This window comes from Strongylocentrotus purpuratus, unplaced genomic scaffold (genome assembly GCF_000002235.5).
Source record: "Strongylocentrotus purpuratus isolate Spur 01 unplaced genomic scaffold, Spur_5.0 spur5_scaffold_17, whole genome shotgun sequence".
Lineage (NCBI taxonomy): Eukaryota > Metazoa > Echinodermata > Echinoidea > Camarodonta > Strongylocentrotidae > Strongylocentrotus > Strongylocentrotus purpuratus.
In genome coordinates, this window is record NW_022145602.1 from 8,201,813 (window position 1) to 8,222,642 (window position 20,830).

Consider the following 20,830-nt stretch of genomic DNA (forward strand, 5'->3'; position numbering starts at 1 on the left):
TGGCTATCCATCTCTACATGCCCACCTCCCATATGTACTATATCTTCCTTTTGAACTTGTCCCTTTTTTCTACTTAGCTATCCACCTCAACATATCCCCCCCCCCCCTCTCTCTCTCTCATAGGCTCCAAGATGTTGATCTCCTTCCTCCCTCTCACTGGTACATTTTGGCTATCCATCTCTCCCTTCTATTCTCTTGCTCACTGTATCTGTTACCACCCCCCCCCCCCCCCTCCGGCCTACATCTCTATACTTCCCTCCCTCCCATCCTCATCTCTCTTCCTCCCTCCATCCCTTCTCCCTTCCCTCACTCTCTCTCTCTCTCTCTCCTCCCTCCACACCCACCTCCATGCACCCTCTCATTCCTTCCCTTCCCTCCCTTCCTTTCCCTTCTATTCTCTTCCCTGCATCCCTCCTTCCTCCATCGCTCCCTTCCCCATCTCTCTGGATTCAAACCTTACAAATAAATCACACATTCAGACCCAGAATAAGAAATCCAAGAAATGCTTTAATCTTTGACACATATGCAGTACACATAAACATGATAAGCACAAACATGTATGCTCTGAACAGATCTCTTGCTCATGCGTGTCCTACCTTATTGAAATAACCTTCCTGAAGAAATCAAAAAGTGTACAACAGGTTCTGATTCCTTTAAAAATCATGTAAAAACGCTTCTATTTAATTCTTAATTATTTCTACATGCGCCTTGAGCACTCCACAGAGTGGATTTCGCGCTATATAAGTTACATTTATTCTTATCATTATTGTTATTTCAGATGTAATACAATTTCATTGTCAGTTAGTTTAGTATTCTTTGCATACAAGGCTGTAAACTTACAAACTATAAGATCATCTGATTTGGACTATAGTGATATCATTTTCTTCTTGAAATTGGAAACATTCTTTTATTGCTACATTTATCTCATAAAAATCATGTACCTTCATAGGAATATTGATTTATACACTGATAGAAAGTATGTATTACAGTAATCACATACTGGTATGCCAGTTTGTATCAACAATTGTGATTTTGACATTTTCAATATGTCACCGATTCCAGAATTTCAATGCATTTATCCCTCCGATACAAGTAGCTCTTGGCATCAAGGCTAATATCAAATCTCATGACCACTTTGTTCAAACATGAAGGCCTTCAGCAAAAGGCACATAAAATTTGGTACACATCTACTCAGAGACAAACAACAACACTATTAAGTAGTGGAATAATCCATGAATTGTAGACATAATGTACATAGATGTACAGTTGGGCCAGATATACATTATCAGAATTTCACTAATTCCTGCCAACTTTTCACTTCAGGAAGATATACAAATATGGTCTCTGTTTATAGAATATACAAAGCATAAGGCACAACATACTTGGTACACTTCTACTGGTAGTTAAAATAGAAGGCGAAGAAGAAAAAAAAAACATTATCAAGTACTGGAATAATCCCTGAATTCTAGATGTACATACATGTACAGTTGGGGCCAATATACATTATCCCAACTTCACTCATTCCTGCCAACTTTTCACTTCAAGAAGATAGACAAATATGGTCTCTGTTTATAGTATTTACAAAGCATAAGGCTAACAAAACTTGGTACACATCTACTGATAGTTAAAATAGAAGAAGACAAAGAAAAAACAAAAACATTATCAAGTACGGGAATAATCCCTGAATTCTAGATGTACATACATGTACAGTTGGGCCTGAAAGATATACAAATTTAGTCTCTGTTTAATAAATATAGTATATACATCACTAATCACTTTGAGACGAGTGACTCTTGTCTCAATGGGTGCAATTGAGAAAATCTGAGTAAAAAATGAGTTTCTTCCAGGTGCATGTAAAATTTTGGGGGCCAACTGTATATCCTCAACTTGAGTGAACCTGAACAGAATGCATACAATGAAGTACAAACATAGTACTGTAAATATTAAAAAAAATTACAATCACAATACAAAACAACCTCATAGTCAATATTACATTCAACGGCCTCTTCCATAAAAAGTTAAAATTATTAAAAATTACATTTCCGACTTTTTAAAGCAAGAGGGTTCTCATAATGGAATCCCACTTCCAGACAAACTGGCTCAAAGTAACTCTGGGTCTTGTTTTATGAAACTTGTAATCAATAACAGGTGTCACATTTCTATGACAAATTTGCTCTCAGCCAATGCAACCATTTTACTAGCTTATAATAGTTATTGCAACTTTCTATTGATAACAAGTTCATGACATAGGGCCCAGATTTCAAATTTCTGATTCTAAATTTCTGTTCATTTTTAGTGCAGACAAAAATAAAAAACTTCAGTAGGTCATCCTTCACATTAGTTTTACTACTACTAGTGCAGACAAAAATAAAAAACGTCAAGTATGTCATCCTTCACAGCTATTTTTTTTCTTCTGAATTGCTAACGATTGGGAGTTACACCTCGGAATATTAAGTAACGCAACTGGTTGACCAGATGCTTGTCATGGTGATAAAAAAAGAATTGTTTTTTCAGCTAAGTGGATTTTTTTTTTTTACTATTGTTTGACATTGTTATGTCAGCTATAAAATGTTATTATGAAATGGAAAAATGTATAGCTAGAACAACTCTAACAGATAAATAAATACAACATTTGAATAGATCATGGTATATGATTGATTTTTGATCAGGTATGAGCTTTTCTGCTATTTTACTTTGACCAAGTGATGTCAATATCAGATTCTGCATGATTATAGATGTTATGCTGCTAAAAATAAATCTAAGAGAAAAGAAATCCATAACAAATTTTGCTTTGGGATTTAATTCATCGTTTGGTTTTAATTGAGTTTATGTTTAAAGTCATCGTCTGTCATATAACCAATTTGACAATTTGATCACGATATATGATTGATTTTTGCTTGGGTATAAGCTATTCTTGGATTTTAGTTTGACCAAGTGATGTCAATATGAAATTTTGCTTGATTGTAATGTATATGTTGTGTAGTTTCACATGAATGTTTGCTATTGTTTAATAAAGGAACCCTGTGGATGGGGGGGGGGGGATTCTTCGTCACAAAAGTTGCCATGGAGGATCAACATTTGATACTATGCTCCAGACTTCATGAAACATATAGGGTTAGGGTTGCACTTTATTTTGAGTTAAGGTAATAATGTTTAGGGTTACGGTTAGGTACACGTAATATGATATATTAAATGTGTATAATAACGTTGCTATTTTGTGATACGCCGACGCATACCCGCTGCCTCCGAAGATACACTTAACACTGAATTTGCTGTTTCATTATTAGTGTTGAATATTATAAGTTTATCTGTGCATTAATATGTCAGGTCTGAGGTTGAAGTTAGAATTTTGGTTTAGTGTAGGAAACCGACGCCGAGCAATATTCGCAGTAGCAAGTGTCGTACAACCCTCTTAAAGATAGTTCTACACAATAGAGCAGCATGTAATCCAGCTGTGCGATCTGGATGGTTGTACACTGCCATTGTGTGGCTCTCGAAGGTGTTCTGATGGCTGTGATGTCCATCATAGGTCATCCTCCTCGTCTGAGACGTCATCCTCCTCGCCCGAGACGTCATCCTCCTCGTTCGAGATGTCATCCTCCTCGTCCGAGACGTCATCCTCCTCGGCTGAGACATTATCCTCCTCGTCCGAGACGTCATCCTCCTCGGCTGAGACATTATCCTCCTCGGCTGAGACGTTATCCTCCTCGCCTGAGACGTTATCCTCCTCGGCTGAGACGTAATTCTCCTCGCCTGAGACGTTATCCTCCTTGTCTGAGACGTCATCCCCCTCGTCTGAGACATCATCCTCCTCGCCTGAGACGTTATCCCCCTCGCCTGAGACGTCACCCCCCTCGTCTGAGACATCATCCTCCTCATCCCAGACGTTATCTCCCTCCGCCGAGACGTCATCCTCCTCGTCTGAGACGTCATCCCACTTGACGTCTGGAAATTCGTCACTGAATTGATGTTGAGGAAAGAATATAAAATATAGGTTTTGGGGATAGGATCTGGGCCCTGCAACATATGAAGTGACTGACAATCCAATCAATTGTAAAAATCTGTTGTATCTTCAGTTTTGCTACAATTGTATCTCTAGTTTTTCTACAATTCATTGTATCTTAGTTAGCATTGATCTACATATTTTGTAACATAAAATTAATGGTAAGTTGCTATTTATTTTAACGTTACAAATTTTTAAAGGAGTTGCAGGTGCAATCAAGATTTGGGAGATAATATTAATCGTAACTTTCAATGTTAAGGGGGTCAGGCGCAGGGGGCCTGGGGTGGTATTCCAAAATGTATGTTATCTTTTATGCTAGTGAAATAATGTTTCCTGTTTTAGTAAAGATAACTTATAAAATTCATTGGTTAATTTCTACACAGAGCTGGCTATGTACATGAACATTTAACCCTATCTAGCCCGGGCTATTTTGAAACTGCATAACCCAGGGGGGAGGGGGGGTGCTTCTAAGGCCCCCCTCCCCCCTATGATCTGAAAATGTGCATGCATGTCTAGAGAAGTGTATAGATTGCTATGGTATTTTTTATATTTTTTATATTTGCATATTTATGGTAATTTATGCAAATAAGTTAATACAATTCACATTTTTACCCATAAATCATTTATTCTTCATATTTGAAGTAGTTTTCCCTACATATATACCTTAGACCATTTGGGATAATGTCTTTCTATTGATTTGATATTGTATATTTCAATGTTTTTTTAATTTATGTATTTTATTGTTTGTTTTATTTTAATTCAAACTGTCATTCAACTATTTTGAACCCCAAAATAAACACCTTAGGTATAAAAAAAGACCAAATAACCAATGTTTTATCTCTTTTTTTGGAAAATGAGATTTCCATATGTTTTGTACACAAATCACGAAAATGAGCGACATGCAAAGACAAAAGGAGATGTGATTTTGTAGAGTAGATCCCCTTTTCAATTTTTTTTCTTCACAAAAGATGCGCAAGACTCAAAAGAAAAAAGTCCGAAAACTTCAGCGCAAGATTCTTTGGCGTTAACATTTTTTTTTCGAAAGATGTATAGGGGGGGGGGGGGGGCTTAACCCCTATAGAGGGTGCAAGTAGCTATAAGTAGTACCATGGAGATTTAAAAGGTGCTGTATTTCAGAGCCAAAAATACTTTTGTGTTGGTCTTGATCCTAGTCTTTTATCATATTAGAGTGTTTTATAAACTTTGTTTGTTCAAATACTTGACATCCCAATGATTATATTTTTTTTATTGAAAAAAATCATTTATACAAAATCTAAAAAAGCGGACACACAAAAAATTAAGTTAAAAAAAAAATATATACAAAAAAAATCCGCCCATAGCCCCTACTCCAGAAAAGCAGTCGAGGACAACCGAATGATTTTTTGTTGGGCCTTAATTTAGAGCACACACAGACATATGCGCACTTATCTCTACAAGCTAGTGCTACACATGTATTTATCTACACCCAGTGTATAAAACACAGTAAACTCTACATGCACTGCTGCATATTGTGTTCTTAAAGATCGTACTGGAAAGTATTGCATGCTTCATTGAAAATCCTGTGATAGTGAATCACACATGACCGCATCTGACCAATTATTTGATTAGGATCTAGGAGTGAGTTGTATAATAAAATAAATTTGTAATTCATTATATTTAGTTCACTTACCATTCAGCGAGATACCCCAGGAATGAATTGAAATCCCGCACTTGATGATCTCCATTGAAGTTGAAATTTCCTTCTCTGACTCGAGGAAAAGAACCCTGACAAGAATATGGATATAAGAGCAAGATTGGTGATAGAGATTCATTTATTGTCCTTTTCCTCCATTCCAGTCTCCCTGACATACAGATCGATATATATTCTACATTTACATACCAGGTCAGTACTCTCTCTTTCTTTGATATATAGACTTATTGTCCTTGTGTCCCACACACACACATACAAACAGGGGCGTACGGAGGATTTGTCCGAGAAGGGGTTTTAAAGTTGAAAATTTCGCAACGACTCAGCCAGTCGGGGGGGGGGGGGGGGGGGGGGGCTAAAAGCACCTTTTTTTTAATAAAAAAAATTGAAGGGGGGGGGGGTCATACAAAACATACATATTTAACAAAATTAAGAGGGGGGGTTCGACCCCCAAAACACATCCCCTGCGTACGCGCCTGCATACAAAGCAGCTTTGTTGAACTGGTCAGTATATAAAACAAAAACTTTACCCTGATACCCCTTAGCCTCCTCCCTCCCTCCCCCATTAAACACACACATTCAAAACTGGTCAATATTCAACCAAAATGTTACGCTGACACCCCCCTCCACCCCTCCACAACACACACATTCAAAACAGGTCAACTTTTTAAGAAAACTTTATGCTCACACCCTCCCCCCCCCCCCCGAAACGTATAACAAAAACAAGCGGACTAACTTTTAGAATTACAGCCATGTTGCATTTGATAACTGCATATTCATAAGTGTACATAACCTATGTCATGCACCTATCCAAAATATTTAGAACAAAAACAAAAACAGAATGCTGAATAAAATAGGGCTAAAGTTAAGTATTTGGTTGGTGCAGGATAGTAAGCAAAGAAAAAGTGCTGACAGAGCATGTGTCAAACATTAGGAGGACTGACTTTTACAATTACAGCCATGGTGCATTTAATTATGGCATATTTATCAGATCAACCCTGATCATGCGGTTCGAGTCCCGCCGCCGCACTAATGTCCTTTAGCAAGACATTGATCTAAATTTGCCACACTCCACCCAGGTGAAGTAAATGGGTACCTGGTAGGAATTTATTCCTTGAAATGCTAGAGCGCTATAATGGCAGCACAGCTAAAGCCGGGGTAATAATATCCAAGTTTAGAAGCGCTTAGAGACTTAATTGTGATTCGCGCTATATAAAAGCTGAATATTATTTTTATACAAAACATCAAGAACAAAAACAAAACAACAGAATGCTGAGTAAAACACAATGAGTCTTGATAATATAACTATAAGCAAGTATATGAAATTTAAGGTTCATTTGGTGATATATTACATTAAAAGTAGCAAAAGTGAAAATTAAAATATCAGTTCTTCACAAAATGTTGGGCAAAGACACTGTATTTCAATTGATCTATTATACCTGAATGGATGATGCCTTTGCTTTCAATGTAGAACAGAAACCCTCAAAAGAAGTCTTAACATCAACTGTCAGGCCAGTCAGGTTTGGCATGGAACACAATGATTCTGCTAGGTTCTGGGATGAGGTTGGTGTGGGAAACGTGACTACATCAAGAAAAATAGCTTGGACCTGTACATACAGTGAATCATAAAAGTAAGTGTAATAATTTAAAAAAATGATAGGTTTAATAACAATAACATACCATTCTTGTTAAGCACAGTCACATTATGATATACATGTAATATCTCTCTGTGCTTTCAAAGGACTTTGAATATTTTTATCCTGGCTTTAGCTCCTGCAACGGTAGTGATGAATTCAAGGAATATATCCTACCAGGTACCCGCTTACTACACCTAGGTCGAGTGTGGCAAATAATGTCATGCCAAACAACAATAGTGCTACGTACGGCAGGTATTCGAGTCCCATACCTCATGGTTCACTGTCCAGAGACCTATAGTTATCCACAGGACCACAAACACCCCTATGTGAACCATGGTTGATGCCCATTATCTTAAAATGTACATTATTTATATGATTGATTTTAATAAATAGAGCTGTATTTGTGTTTGTAGAATTAAATAAACAAAGAAAAAGCTATACCTGTGTCCATTATTTAGACAAATTGTTCACCTTGTCTAAATGCTATAGAATACATTCATGACTAAAAGTATGCATTACACAAAATGTATATGTAGAGTGAGTACATGTAGTTGTGCTAAAAAAAAGTACACTGTGATCCAGATCACCATCCTTGTTGAGTGAATATTGAAATCTGACGTATACTTTGATACTGATTTCAGACCATTAATGACATAATTAAAACTTTGTGAATCGATATGAGCTTAATAATATACAAATTAGAAACAAAAATATTTAAATATACGAGTACTTCAGTGATCTGTTTACACTGAAATTGTATTACTGCATAAGTAGCAACACAACACTCCTTTTCCCCTCAAAATGCTAACTCAAAAATCCAGTTATTAGGCTCCGTCAAAGACCAAACTATTTTTCATGAGGCAAACCTTTAAAAGTGATTTTTTATGCAGAACATCATATTTTTAACTCAAGTTTATGAATACTGTATCATACACTGCATGCACATGATAGACCCTCTATACAATACTTTTCTTTTTCTGCTAAGACTGTCATATTTTTCATACAAAACATTACACACATTGAAATTTGTGTAACTGTTGCTAAAATATCATCACTCCTTAAAAAGAAGGTTGAGTTCTGGGAAGAGGTGAACAAAAAATTGTGAGCGTTATCATTGTAATATGCAAGTGTGGAGGAACATAAGATACAAAGTGTTCCCTTGAAAGCATGGCTCTTCAAATGCCTTAATATTCTAAATATGGCATGTAACATCATAAAAATCAGGACGGATTTTTATGCCATATGTTCGTGTAGTCCCATTAACATCGTTGTACAGTGCTTGTAACTTTACCAAGACTGGGCCAAATTTCTTATCATTTTGATGATTCCAGAACCTTGCAGTACACACCAATACTTATCTGCTAGATGATCGACCTTTTCTGATCGATTCCACAACGTTTCTTTCACAATACAATTGCATGACCAGAACTCAACTTTATCTTTAAACTCATCTCCACCGCTACATGTGTACATGAATTAATCATGGCAAGGATATAAAGTAAAAACACACATACATACCTGTAAGGTTGACGCCTCTGCATTCAGTTTAGAAAAGAACTCCTCCTTAAAATTAAATCCCATTAGTGTCAGTTCATTCAGGTTTGGCATGGAACACAAAGCGTCTACGAGGTGATGTGAGGAGGCTGATGTCGGACACGTTAAACCTACAAGCTTGAGAGTTTGGACCTACATGTATACAAACAGTGATTCATACAAGTACATTATCAGAGTACATGTTTTTATTCTTTTTTTTGCATATGATAGAACCTCTTTCCAATAATTTTCTTTTTCTGCTAAGACTGTTATATATTTTTATACAAAACATTACAAAAATATAAAAATACCGGTAGTGACTGTTGTTAAAATATAACTCCTTAAACTCATCTCCACTGCTACATGTGAACATGAATTCATCATGGCAAGGATATAGAGTACAAAAACACAAACATACCTGTAATGTTGACGCCTTTGCATTCAGTATAGAAAAGAACTCCTCCTCCTCATGTCCACTTAGTGTCAGCTCAGTCAGGTTTGGCATGGAACACAAACAATCTACTAGGTGATGTGAGGAGGCTGATATCAGACACCTAAAACCTTCAAGCTTGAGAGTTTGGACCTACATGTATACAAACAGTGATTTATACAAGTACATTATCAGAGTACATGTTTTTATTTAATGAATGAAAACATAACTTGGTGCTCAGGCATACATGCATATGTATGGCTATGCTTAGGTGACAAATGCTTTGTGCTCTATTTAGTCAACTATATAGGATTAAGACAAGGGCTGCAAATAGGTTTGAGCTAAGGTTTAGTGATTTATTGTGCAGGGTTTAAGTTAAGAATTTGATGAGTGCACGATAGCAACCACCGACAAATTTTTGACGGAGCATGTTTGGACCTACATGTATACAAACAGTGATTTATACAAGTACATTATCAGAGTACATGTTTTTATTTAATGAATGAAAACATAACTTGGTGCTCAGGCATACATGCATATGTATGGCTATGCTTAGGTGACAAATGCTTTGTGCTCTATTTAGTCAACTATATAGGATTAAGACAAGGGCTGCAAATAGGTTCGAGCTAAGGTTTAGTGATAGGTATACTTTTTAGTGCAAGGTTTAAGTTAAGAATTTGGTTAGTGCAGGATAGCAACCACAGAAAAATTGGTGACGGAGCATGTATCTAACAAGAGGAGGACTGACAATTACAGTCAAATGAACCATGGTTGATGGCTTGATGCCATTTTAGAATGTATATTATTTATATGATTGATTTTAAAAAATAGAGCTGTATTTATGTTTGAAAATTGAAATAAACAAAAGAAGGAACAATAGCTTTGTCAATTATTTAGACACATTTTTGATATTGCCTAAATGCTATATAATTCATTCATGACTAAAAATTTGCATTATACAAGAATTTTTATGGAGAGTGAGTAGATGAAGTTGTGCTCAAAGTAAGTACACTGTGATCTAGATCTCTATCCTTGTTTTAAAGGGAGTATTCCACCTGACGTATACTTTAATACCTATTTCAGACCCATGGTGACATAATTAAAACTTTATGAATCGCTGTGAACTTAAGAATACACCAATTTAGAAACTAAAATATTTGTATTGACTAGTCTTTACAGTAATTCAGTGTTTTTTATTTACTGAAATTGTATTACTTTAAAGTAGCAACACAAAACTCCCTTTCTCCTCAAACTGCTTCCTCAAACATATCAAGTGATTCTCCATTAAAGACCAAACAATCTTTTGTGAAGCTAACCTTTAAAAGTGAAGTTTTTTGCAGAACATCACATTTTTAACTCAAGCTATATGAATTGTGTATCATACACTGCATATGATAGAACCTCTTTCCAATAATTTTCTTTTTCTGCTAAGACTGTTATATATTTTTATATAAAACATTACAAAAAACAAGAAAAATACCGGTAGTGACTGTTGTTAAAATATAACTCCTTAAACTCATCTCCACTGCTACATGTAAACATGAATCGATCATGGCAAGGATATAGAGTACAAAAACACATACATACCTGTAAAGTTGATGCCTTTGCATTCAGTGTAGAATAGAACTCCTCCTCCTCCTGTCCACTTAGTGTCAGTTCAGTCAGGTTTGGCATGGAACACAAAGCATCTACTAGGTGATGGGAAGGGGCTGACGTTGGACACAATAAAGATTCAAGCTTGACAGTTCGGACCTATATGTATACAAACAGTGATTCATACAAGTACATTATCAGAGTACATGTTTTTATTTAATGAATGAAAACATAACTTGGTGCTCAGGCATACATGCATATGTATGGCTATGCTTAGGTGACAAATGCTTTGTGCTCTATTTAGTCAACTATATAGGATTAAGACAAGGGCTGCAAATAGGTTTGAGCTAAGGTTTAGTGATTTATTGTGCAGGGTTTAAGTTAAGAATTTGATGAGTGCACGATAGCAACCACCGACAAATTTTTGACGGAGCATGTATCTTACAAGAGGAGGACTGACAATTACAGCCATAGCGCAATAAATCTCTACATACTACATAGTGATGAATTCAAGAAATATATCCTACTAGGTACCCACTTTATACTACACCTAGTTTGAGTATGGCAAATGTAGATTAATGTCTTCCAAACATAAGTGCTACGTATGTAAGGGATTCGAACCCCATACATAATGGCTCACTTTCCGTAGACTAATCCATTGGACCACTCATATTCTTTATTTCCTCTTTATATCTATTTGCCAACAACCGGAAACCATAACTTCTTGACCCAACCTAACTTTTTTCCCCCAGACTGCAATCGCAGTGATTTCCCACTATTTTCAAGTGATTGATGTTCTGCGTCTTGACAAAGCACCCCCCCCCTCCCCCTCGATAGGCTAGATTACGACATTACAGTATGTATTTTCATTCACCTTGGACTTGCTTCCTTCTTTAGCTAGAACTGCATAGAAGTCACTGTGCAAGACTGCTCGTTCTAGTGAAACATCCTTTAGAGAGGGCACAGAGCATATTATCTCCGCCAAATCATGTGATACAATTGGTCCAAATGTGTAACCAATAATCTCATACCAGATCTTAAATCACAAGCAAAAACAAAAACAAAACAAACAACAAATTATAATATGTCCATTGCTAAAGTTTAAGATCACCTCAAATTTTGTTAGTGCTTCTGTCACTCAGCCTGCATTAAGATTGAATCATTGAATGATTGCATAATGTGTAATTTCTACAGTAGTCTATAACATCAGAGAAGTGCTATGAAGCCTATGATCCCAATTTCTTTTTGCAAAAGAAGGTCTGGAATAACATTTTGTCTGTAATGCAGCATGGTATTAAAGAAAGGTCGTTTTCAAAGGGCCCTTTATTATTTCCTCCATCTAAAGGGTTACTCTGAAGTCTAAGCATCAAATTATCAACAGGACTGGTTGCAGCAAAACTGTGGTAGGAAATGCCCTTCAAGAAGATGGCTTATTTTCTGACCAGAAAAGGGTTGGTAGTCCAATACAACTTATTCAAATAGCACTGTCGATATTTTTCATATGCCTATAAAAGTGATGGGTATATAAAATGATACGTCCGAAGTAATATCACAATACCACCCCCCCCCCTCCCCTCCCCTCCCCCCATATTTTGTTGGTTTAAATATCCAGTCAATAATCATCATTAGTATTTATCCTCTTTAAGATATAACTAGTGTCAACATATTGTACGAAGGATACTTCCTTGAAGACATGTAAAATGTTGTTATTAATGTTTTCTTCTCTTCTCTTTCTTTCTCTTCTTAAATGTTATTTTGTGAATGAATCTTTTGATACTTTATCAATTTAATTTTGTATAGATATTTACTGCTATGAGAGGCAGCGCTGTTTCTATAGGCTCAAGGGCTGCCCTGGCGCGCCAAAGGGTCATATCAGGATTTAACGTCCCCGAGAGCCAGTATAGAAACAGCTATGCTTTGAATTTTAAAGCAGTCGATATATCTGTTATATACCAAATTCACAAACAATTCTACAATGAATTCTTACCTTATCCTATTCTTGAGTAGAGACTGGTTAAAACATCACATAAAATCTGAGACACTGTCCATAAATCTTTGCTGGAAAGTTGCCTGAATGTTACGATCATTCAGGAATCTCAGACAAAAAGCACTTTGTGGTATCCGCGCTTGCACAAAGAAACTTTGTACACATAAGCCAATGGGGATCTAAGCAACATTTTATTTATGCTGCCCATGACCCAGGCATCTTTTCAAAATCTATTGACCGGTAGGCCGGCATTGCTAAAATCATGACTCCAATTTCGACCAATCAGATGACTAAAGACAGGTGTGTGTGTGTGTTTTTTGGGGGGGGTTTTTAGAGACGTGAATCAATCAGATATGATTATTTTCGTCTGGGCACCGACCTTTAAACGTCACCATCTGAAAGACGTGACTCAGTTTCGAACCTGCGTCCTTGGCTGAATCAGTTTGTAATTTCCACTTCTTAGCTGGATTACTGGCGCACGCCACAACGCCTAGAGGTAAATAATGTTCTTTATATACCTCTCTTTAGAAATCTAGCCATCTGATTGGTTGAAATCACAGTCGTGATTTTAGCCATTAAGAGACAATGCCAGTAGGCCCAATGGTCAATAGTTCACCAGTGATATTCCCGCAAGATTCCGGGTTCCACAAAAATAATTAAAATTTTGCTGCGATCCCCATCCATGAGTGATATTCCCGCAAGATTCCTGTACCAGGAAAATAGTTACGATCTCCATTGGTTTTAATACGTGTTGAAACTTATGTTTGTGCGCAACACGGCAACCGTACAGTTTTTGTGCGATTAATTTGATCGCTACATTTTATCTTTATTGTAGGCCTAGATCATAATCTCAGATTTTTTAGTTTCTAAACTTCATTTTATATCCAAAGTAGGTAAAAAAATAAAAGGCTGAACTTCTTGATGATGATCAATTACAACAAGACAGCAAGAACACCAATATTTGAAGACTAGGTCTACATGTACCTGCAAGTTTTCAGCACACACCTCGATAGCGTAAACAAACTTGATTACCAGTATTGCCCTTTGCGACCGACCCAAAAATCTGAAAATCTATGGTCGACATTTAAAAAAAAACTATAAAAAAAACGTTTTTTTAGATTTGTTTATTATTAATGAAAAAAATAAATATGTATTTTGTTTGTTGGGATAAATGGGATATAAATGCATAAAATCAAATCATTCCCAAATTCTCACTCGTATTCTGCCCTAGTTTCAAAATCCTACTGTCGTAAACATCTCGATCGACACAACATTGCAATCCATGGATTATTATGAGGTGAAAAAGATATGAATGGAATGATGACGCTGAAACACATGTATTAAAGCATTACAAACTGAGAAATATCAGCCAAAAGTGGGCGGGAAAAAAAAATTAAAAAAAATTAAAACTGAAAAATATCAGCACAAAGAGGGCGACAAAAAAAAAGTTTTAAAAAAATCCGACCGACCGACCCATGTTTCGGCACCCTAAGGGCAATACAACAAGTTTTTATTTTAGGCCTGATTGGTAAGTCACACATGTATTCTATGACCTTTTTTATGGTATATAAAAGATATGCTTTAAGATTCGAGGAATATTTGTTTTAGGGACTGTCGGGATGTTGCATCTTGGCATCACCCCTCGGCACGCTTTGGAGAGATATCAGTATGCAGCATCTCCTTGAGCCTATAAAAGAACTATTCCTCTCATAGCAGTCATTATATCTATTTTATATCCCTGCCACTTTTATTTACACACATAATTTGTCATTGATATCATACAAAGTGGAAACAAAAAATTATTGTATTATATTACAGATTATCACGTATATTAGGTCATCGATGTTAGACAGTGGAAAAAAGGCAAATCAAGAAACATTCCTAGACTAGATGGAACTTCAACTGCGCGCAGTCGTAAATGATGCCTCCGTCATAAATAATTTTTTCAAATTCAAGTTCGATTGTAATCCATTAACAGGTTCTCAGAATATCGTGATTACAAGCTATTTTTTATATACATAAATGACCCTTTTATCTTTGACCTCATGACCCGTAAATCAAATGAGTTCACTGACTTTGCAAGATACATACATGTCTTGGGCTTGATGGTAATCTGTCCATCGGTTCTAATAATAATACGATCACAAGCTATTTTTGCATATATAATGAACCCGTGACCTTTGACCTCATGACCACAAAATCTTATCAATTCATTGGCTCAGCAGTAATCTGACTGTCGGTTATAATGATGTGATCACGAGCTATTTATGCATACATAATGAGCCCTGTGACCTCCGACCTTTGAGCTCGTGACCCCAAAATCTGATCAATTCATCGGCTCTGCAGGATACATACATGACCTAATTTTGGCAGGAATCCATCAATCGGTTCTTGAGATAACGCGATCACTAACTATTTTTGCATACATAATGAGCACTGTGACCTTTGACCTCGTGACCCAAATATCTAAACAGTTCATTAGTTCTGCCAATTACATACATGACCAAAGTTTGGCAGGGATCCATCAGTCAATTCTTGCGATAACCTGATCACGAGAATGGGACGTACGGACTGACATCCTGAAAAACATAATGCCTCCGGATACTTCGTTACGGAGGCATAAAAATGCATGTCTATAGATGCCTGATGGATTTGCAATTAAAGGGGAAATCCACCCTGATATTAAATTGGTTTCAATAAAAGCAAAAAAACAAGAGAAACTTATTACTGAAAGTTTGAGCAATATTCGATTTCAAATATGAAAGTTATGAATGTAAAATCATTTGAATCAATTTTTGCTCAAACTGTCAATGACCTGTTTTACACATTTTCTGCTTTTATTCAAACCAACTAAAATATCAGGGTGGATGTCCCCTTTAAATAATGATACTTATTAAAGTATGTATAAAGCTATCAAACTAACCATATCTGTATATACACGTCCAGTGAATACATACATGTACGCTGCTATGGTGTGTGTTGTCATGTATCTGTTTATTGTTAGAGATGATATTCCACCCCTCACCAAGGCTGCGGTATCTAGGTCCTGACTCTCAAAAGATACATCAACTAAGAAATCCATCTCAATTGGGATCGGGGTGTTACCCTGCACCATGCATTTCATGACATGGTTTGCAATGGCTTTGTTCCGTGATACAGTGAAGTAAAGGAGATGTCTAAACTCTTCATTCCTAGGCAGCACTACTTGCTCAATCAGCCTGTTGAATTCATTGTGGTCTAATTCATACAGGGAAGCAAGATGGACCCCAGCCATGTACTCCTGGAAGAGTTTGTGTGGAAAGAAGATAGTAGACTGCACGAACGGACTGCTCTTATCATTTATAGATGACAATTTTTTCTCCTGAGACAACACCCCTACTCTGCAAGCTGTTTCAATGGAGTCTGAGCGCTGTCCAAAATCACCTTCTTTGAAAATAAGGGTGTTTCCTTGTAGCCCAAGGAAAGCAACTTTGGCAACTGGTTCCATGAGCTTCTCAATTTGAGAGCGATAGGCTTGGAAAGCTGGGCTCTCTAAATCTGTGATCTTTTTCTGAGCATAATGCAATTTCAAGAATTCAAACATTTCATCAAATATTTGAGAAAAAGTTTGTAATGACTTAAACTTTTCTTGTTTTTCGTCACCAAGTTCTCTCCACATAAAACAGAGCATAGCTATGTAGATAGGATACATGGCCATATTCTCAGATATGACGTCATTGTCTTTGGTGAATTGGATAAGCTGCTCTGCTGTGGCCCAATCATCTTGAAAGTACTTGTGAATGTAAACCTCCACATTCTCCACGCTAAAACCTTCCACATGCATGAAAGTGTACTGTTTGCTCAGACTATCATCCCATCTAATCTCCATGACCTTCCATGGGCGAGTTGTCACCAACACAGGGCAAGCGGCAAGTTCATCTGAACGAAGAATGTCTTTAAGTGCAATTTTACCTCTCTCTGAAGAACTTCCACTTGCCTCTGCACTGTTGACTCTTGGCTGCGAAGTGGCACTTGTTGGGCTTGATGACTTTGGCTGCATTAATTTCTGCCGCTTATTCTTGTTCATCTTTGATTTAGATCTTGCCTTGGTTTGATCAGCAGACTTTGGCTGGTGACATTCCGACTTTGAACCAGCTTTCCTTTGCTGTACAACCTTGCCATCAAACTCATCTAATCCATCAAACGCCATAAATACATCTTTTGGATTTGAACGGATGTAATCAGTGATCTGGCAGGCTGTTGCTGGGTTGTCCTTGGAGAGATACGACTTGGCAATCTCACCGATCGTGTATTGCTTGGCTTCACGAAAAGAGACAACAAGTACCCACACAAACTTTGGGAGAACAGTACTCTCATTTATCCAGTCCCAGGCAATCTTAGCACAGAATGTTGTCTTTCCAGCCCCAGCCTCTCCTTGAACCATGATCCGCTTGGGGAACTCTCCATTGACTTTTAGATCAAAGAGATCCTTGTACTCAAGTGGTCGCTTGCGTTGTCGATCATCCTTTTCCAGGACAAGGTTTGTGTACATGTCGTCCCATTGCACAGTGGAAGTTGGGATGAGAGGATCAGCTCTTATCTTACAGAGAGTTGTCCGGTATTTCAATTTGAAATCATCTGCACATCTCTTGATCAGGTCAGGAGAAAGTGGTTGGGTCTGTGATCCTGGCATTGTAATAGGTGCACCTACAAATTTAATACCATAAGTGTGACAATTTTTCCTGAAAACCAAATGTTGTTGTTTGAGGATACGCATGAACATAAGAACGAATTTTTGATGTATTTATTGTTTGTCAACTTTATACATTATTTTTGTTTTATTCCTGCTGTTTGAGGGTGTTCTCTGGACCAAGATTCAATGAGAACAGATGATAATTTATTGTATTTGCAGTTTACTTTTTACACATCATACATGTATACTATTGTTGATGCGTGACACATGTCTACGGTATGTTTGTTTTCTAACTTCAAAATATCTCTATTGAATTTGTCTTTTTGTATGAACGTACATGTCTATTTATGTATCTATACGTAACATGTTAATATCATTAATTTCTATTGCTAACAGTACGGACCATAATAAATGATGAACCTTATGAATTACAGCTCAAAAAACATTTACACGCAATATAGAAAGAACTGAGAGGAATGTAGTTTTCTTTTTGTTTTGTACACACAAATCAGAATTTCTCCATTTGTGGCTGACATAAGGTCACAAAAGATAAAACAACTCTGTAATGGCACAATTTTCATAAACTTGGTGTCAAAAGATGAGTATGAAATGCCATGAAATTTAAATGACAATACTTGTACAGCTTCATGTAAAACTAATTTCATCATCTCCGTTTTAATAATACACACCACAAAGTGTGTGGGTCTGCAACCATGTATTATTGGTCATAGCCCATGCGACCAACAGCCCACAAGACCGACAATATATGTCTAGCGAACAATCTGAAAAGTTGTCAGAAGGCCATTGAGACCAACGACCCGTGGACTGACAGCCCACAAGACTGGCAGTATCAGTCTCATGGGCTGTTCATCTAATGGGATGTCCTGCTATAAGTAAAACTATTTGTACCAAATGAGAAAGTGTCAAATCAGTGTTTGTTGGCTGCCTGCAAGAGCAAAATATTTTCAATGGCAGTTAAGGCCTTTTTGCGGGCAGCCGACAAGATTTCCTTCTTATTCTCACCTGTCCGCTTCAGGAAGAGACTGCCAGTGAGTAGTTTGACAGAGAGGGACTCTAAGTCACTTCTTTCTAATTCCTCTGCAAGAAGAGCCCTGATGTCAGTGCCTGGAGGCTGTTTGTCTCTCCATCTCATGAACACTGTCATGAATGCATCACTTGTATTATGGCTATCTTTCTCGATTTGACCTAGCTCTGCGATGGAGATGTCCAGGTTAATGCCCACCTCTTTGTAGTAGCTAGGTTCAATTTGCTTGGACAGCTTCAAGAAATCCTTCTCACTGACAATCCTGTAATTAAAAAAAAATAATTGTTAAGCATCTCTTAAAAATCTCTTAAGTATCTATTATTGTGTTGTAAGTCTTGTAACCCCTACTCTACATTCACTGAAGCACCTAGCTTCATACTTTGTAAGTTTAGTTCAGTTCTTGATGAGCCTTTGGCTTTGGGCAAAACAGACAGTACAACTAATTACATGGAAGAATAAACTACTCCAGCCTACAAATATGTACACTAGCTCCAACAGTTGAGCACTGTCAGTACCTGCAGCTTCATGCGCATCCCTATCTGATTTTATTAAGCTACATGAACTGATAAGATAAATTTAAAGGTATATTGATGCATATACACACACAAGGCTAAATACCTCATTTTAAGCAGTGCACTGAAATATGGAAGAAAAATAAGCATGCATGTATGTGATGCTACGCTTAAATAAAAAAAAAAGTATTTTACTAATCATACTGCTGGCTTGTAACGATCACTCACGTAATGGCGTTATCACGATTTGAGCATTTTGGTAGAACACGATCTGATCTACAAAATGTTGGGTTACGTGACCCAACATTTCGTTGAAATACCATTCCAAAACACAAACAGTGATATCCGGTACTTAACGCAGATATTAACAACATACATGTAAATTGTCACTGAGAAGAGACTACTGTAACACAAAAGAATCATGCTTCTCCAGCCATGATTTAGGGCGCCTTCATAAAGGCTGACTCTATCTGAAAGTCAGTGGCAGGATACCACACCTATCAAAGGTACTGAAGAAAACCAAGAGTAAATGTAAACTAAAATATATATGATATATATTTCATGCCTAGTCTCAATAACAGGTACTTGTATTTTTGTTCAAGTTATGAAATATAGGGTGTAGTACAACATGAATCATGTTGCATCTTCGAAAAAGCTTGAGTATTGGTGAATTATTGGCCTGTAAAAAAACAAGTGTCAACCCTACACTTCATAGATTGGAGAGCTTATATCTACAAAAGTACTCAAAACATGATATCTTGATTACATGAGTGATCGTTATAAATACAAGCCCCTACTGGTTATTACTGCCGCAATAAAGAACAGGAAATAAGCTTCAAATACATATACAGACTGACCTGTCTGGTCCAGGGTTGGTTTCAACATCACCAGATCTCATCAAGAGAATCATGATCAGATAGAGATGGCAGAATCTACCCATGGTGCAAGATGTCCTTCTCATTCGACACAAACTCAGTCCGCTGGAAAGGTACATGAATGGTAACCTCAGGAAGACATCCTGTAATTGCAAAAAGGAGATTCTGCCGTTTACTATGCAAATTACTCATATTATTAGTGACATGCATGTACAGTGTACACGGAATGGTTCACTTTTTACATCCCCCCCCCCTTATCCAAATGGTTGCCTCTTGGCTTAACTTGCGATTTAATACTGAACTTTATTCAAAGATAAAAGGGGCTGAAATGTAATTTGAAGATCTAGCTTATATCCGGGAAGGGGGGCAGGGGCATTGCTAGACCTTTTTCAGTGGGGAGAGGGTGTAGAGGCCACCTATTACCGACAAATACATAGATGCCAATGTGCCAATGTCCAGGTGCGGATCCATAATTGCTTGGGGGGGGGGGGGCAAATTTTAAATTATGCGAGCCAAATACTGGTACGTATTAATGGTGACCAGCATTGGCGTAATGAGCAAAAACTTTTTTTTGGTTTTTTTTTTTGGTTGGGGGGGGGGGGGCAGACAAACAATCCGCATCACCCTCATTCTTACATGCAAGCCCTGCTGAACGTTTTTCTAAGTGGTTTGGGGATGCTAAGCTATTTATAAGCTTCATTTCATACATGTTCATCGTTTCTTTAGGTTTACAATATCGAGCTCACTTGACATAAGTCAAAACTATTGACGAAGATTTACCAAAAGAAGTTTTACGAAACAGGGTCAAGGAAAATAATGACATCATCATCAATCAAACTAAAGTAAAGTGAAATTC

At 37.1% G+C, this 20,830-nt stretch overlaps 1 protein-coding gene across 1 annotated transcript; it reads right to left on the reverse strand.

Annotated features, from left to right (window-relative positions):
* Positions 1-8,151: 8,151 nt before the first annotated feature.
* On the reverse strand, positions 8,152-20,604 carry LOC100893957. Its single transcript, XM_030988151.1, has 9 exons — positions 20,587-20,604; positions 19,957-20,117; positions 18,566-18,849; positions 15,896-17,556; positions 11,758-11,919; positions 10,878-11,042; positions 9,279-9,443; positions 8,846-9,013; positions 8,152-8,193 (listed from the first exon to the last, which is right to left on the reverse strand). The coding sequence occupies exons 1-9, from the start codon at positions 20,602-20,604 to the stop codon at positions 8,152-8,154; spliced, it is 2,826 nt and encodes a 941-aa protein (XP_030844011.1).
* Positions 20,605-20,830: the final 226 nt, after the last annotated feature.

Excerpts from the sequence above, each read along its gene's own strand:
- LOC100893957 (XM_030988151.1), bottom strand. Across the intron at positions 11,920-15,895 it reads ACCTAGATACCGCAGCCTTG|ATCTGGTATGAGATTATTGG; the intron begins GTGAGGGGTGGA and ends TTGTGATTTAAG. Across the intron at positions 9,444-10,877 it reads CAAAGGCATCAACTTTACAG|GTCCAAACTCTCAAGCTTGA; the intron begins GTATGTATGTGT and ends GTATACATGTAG.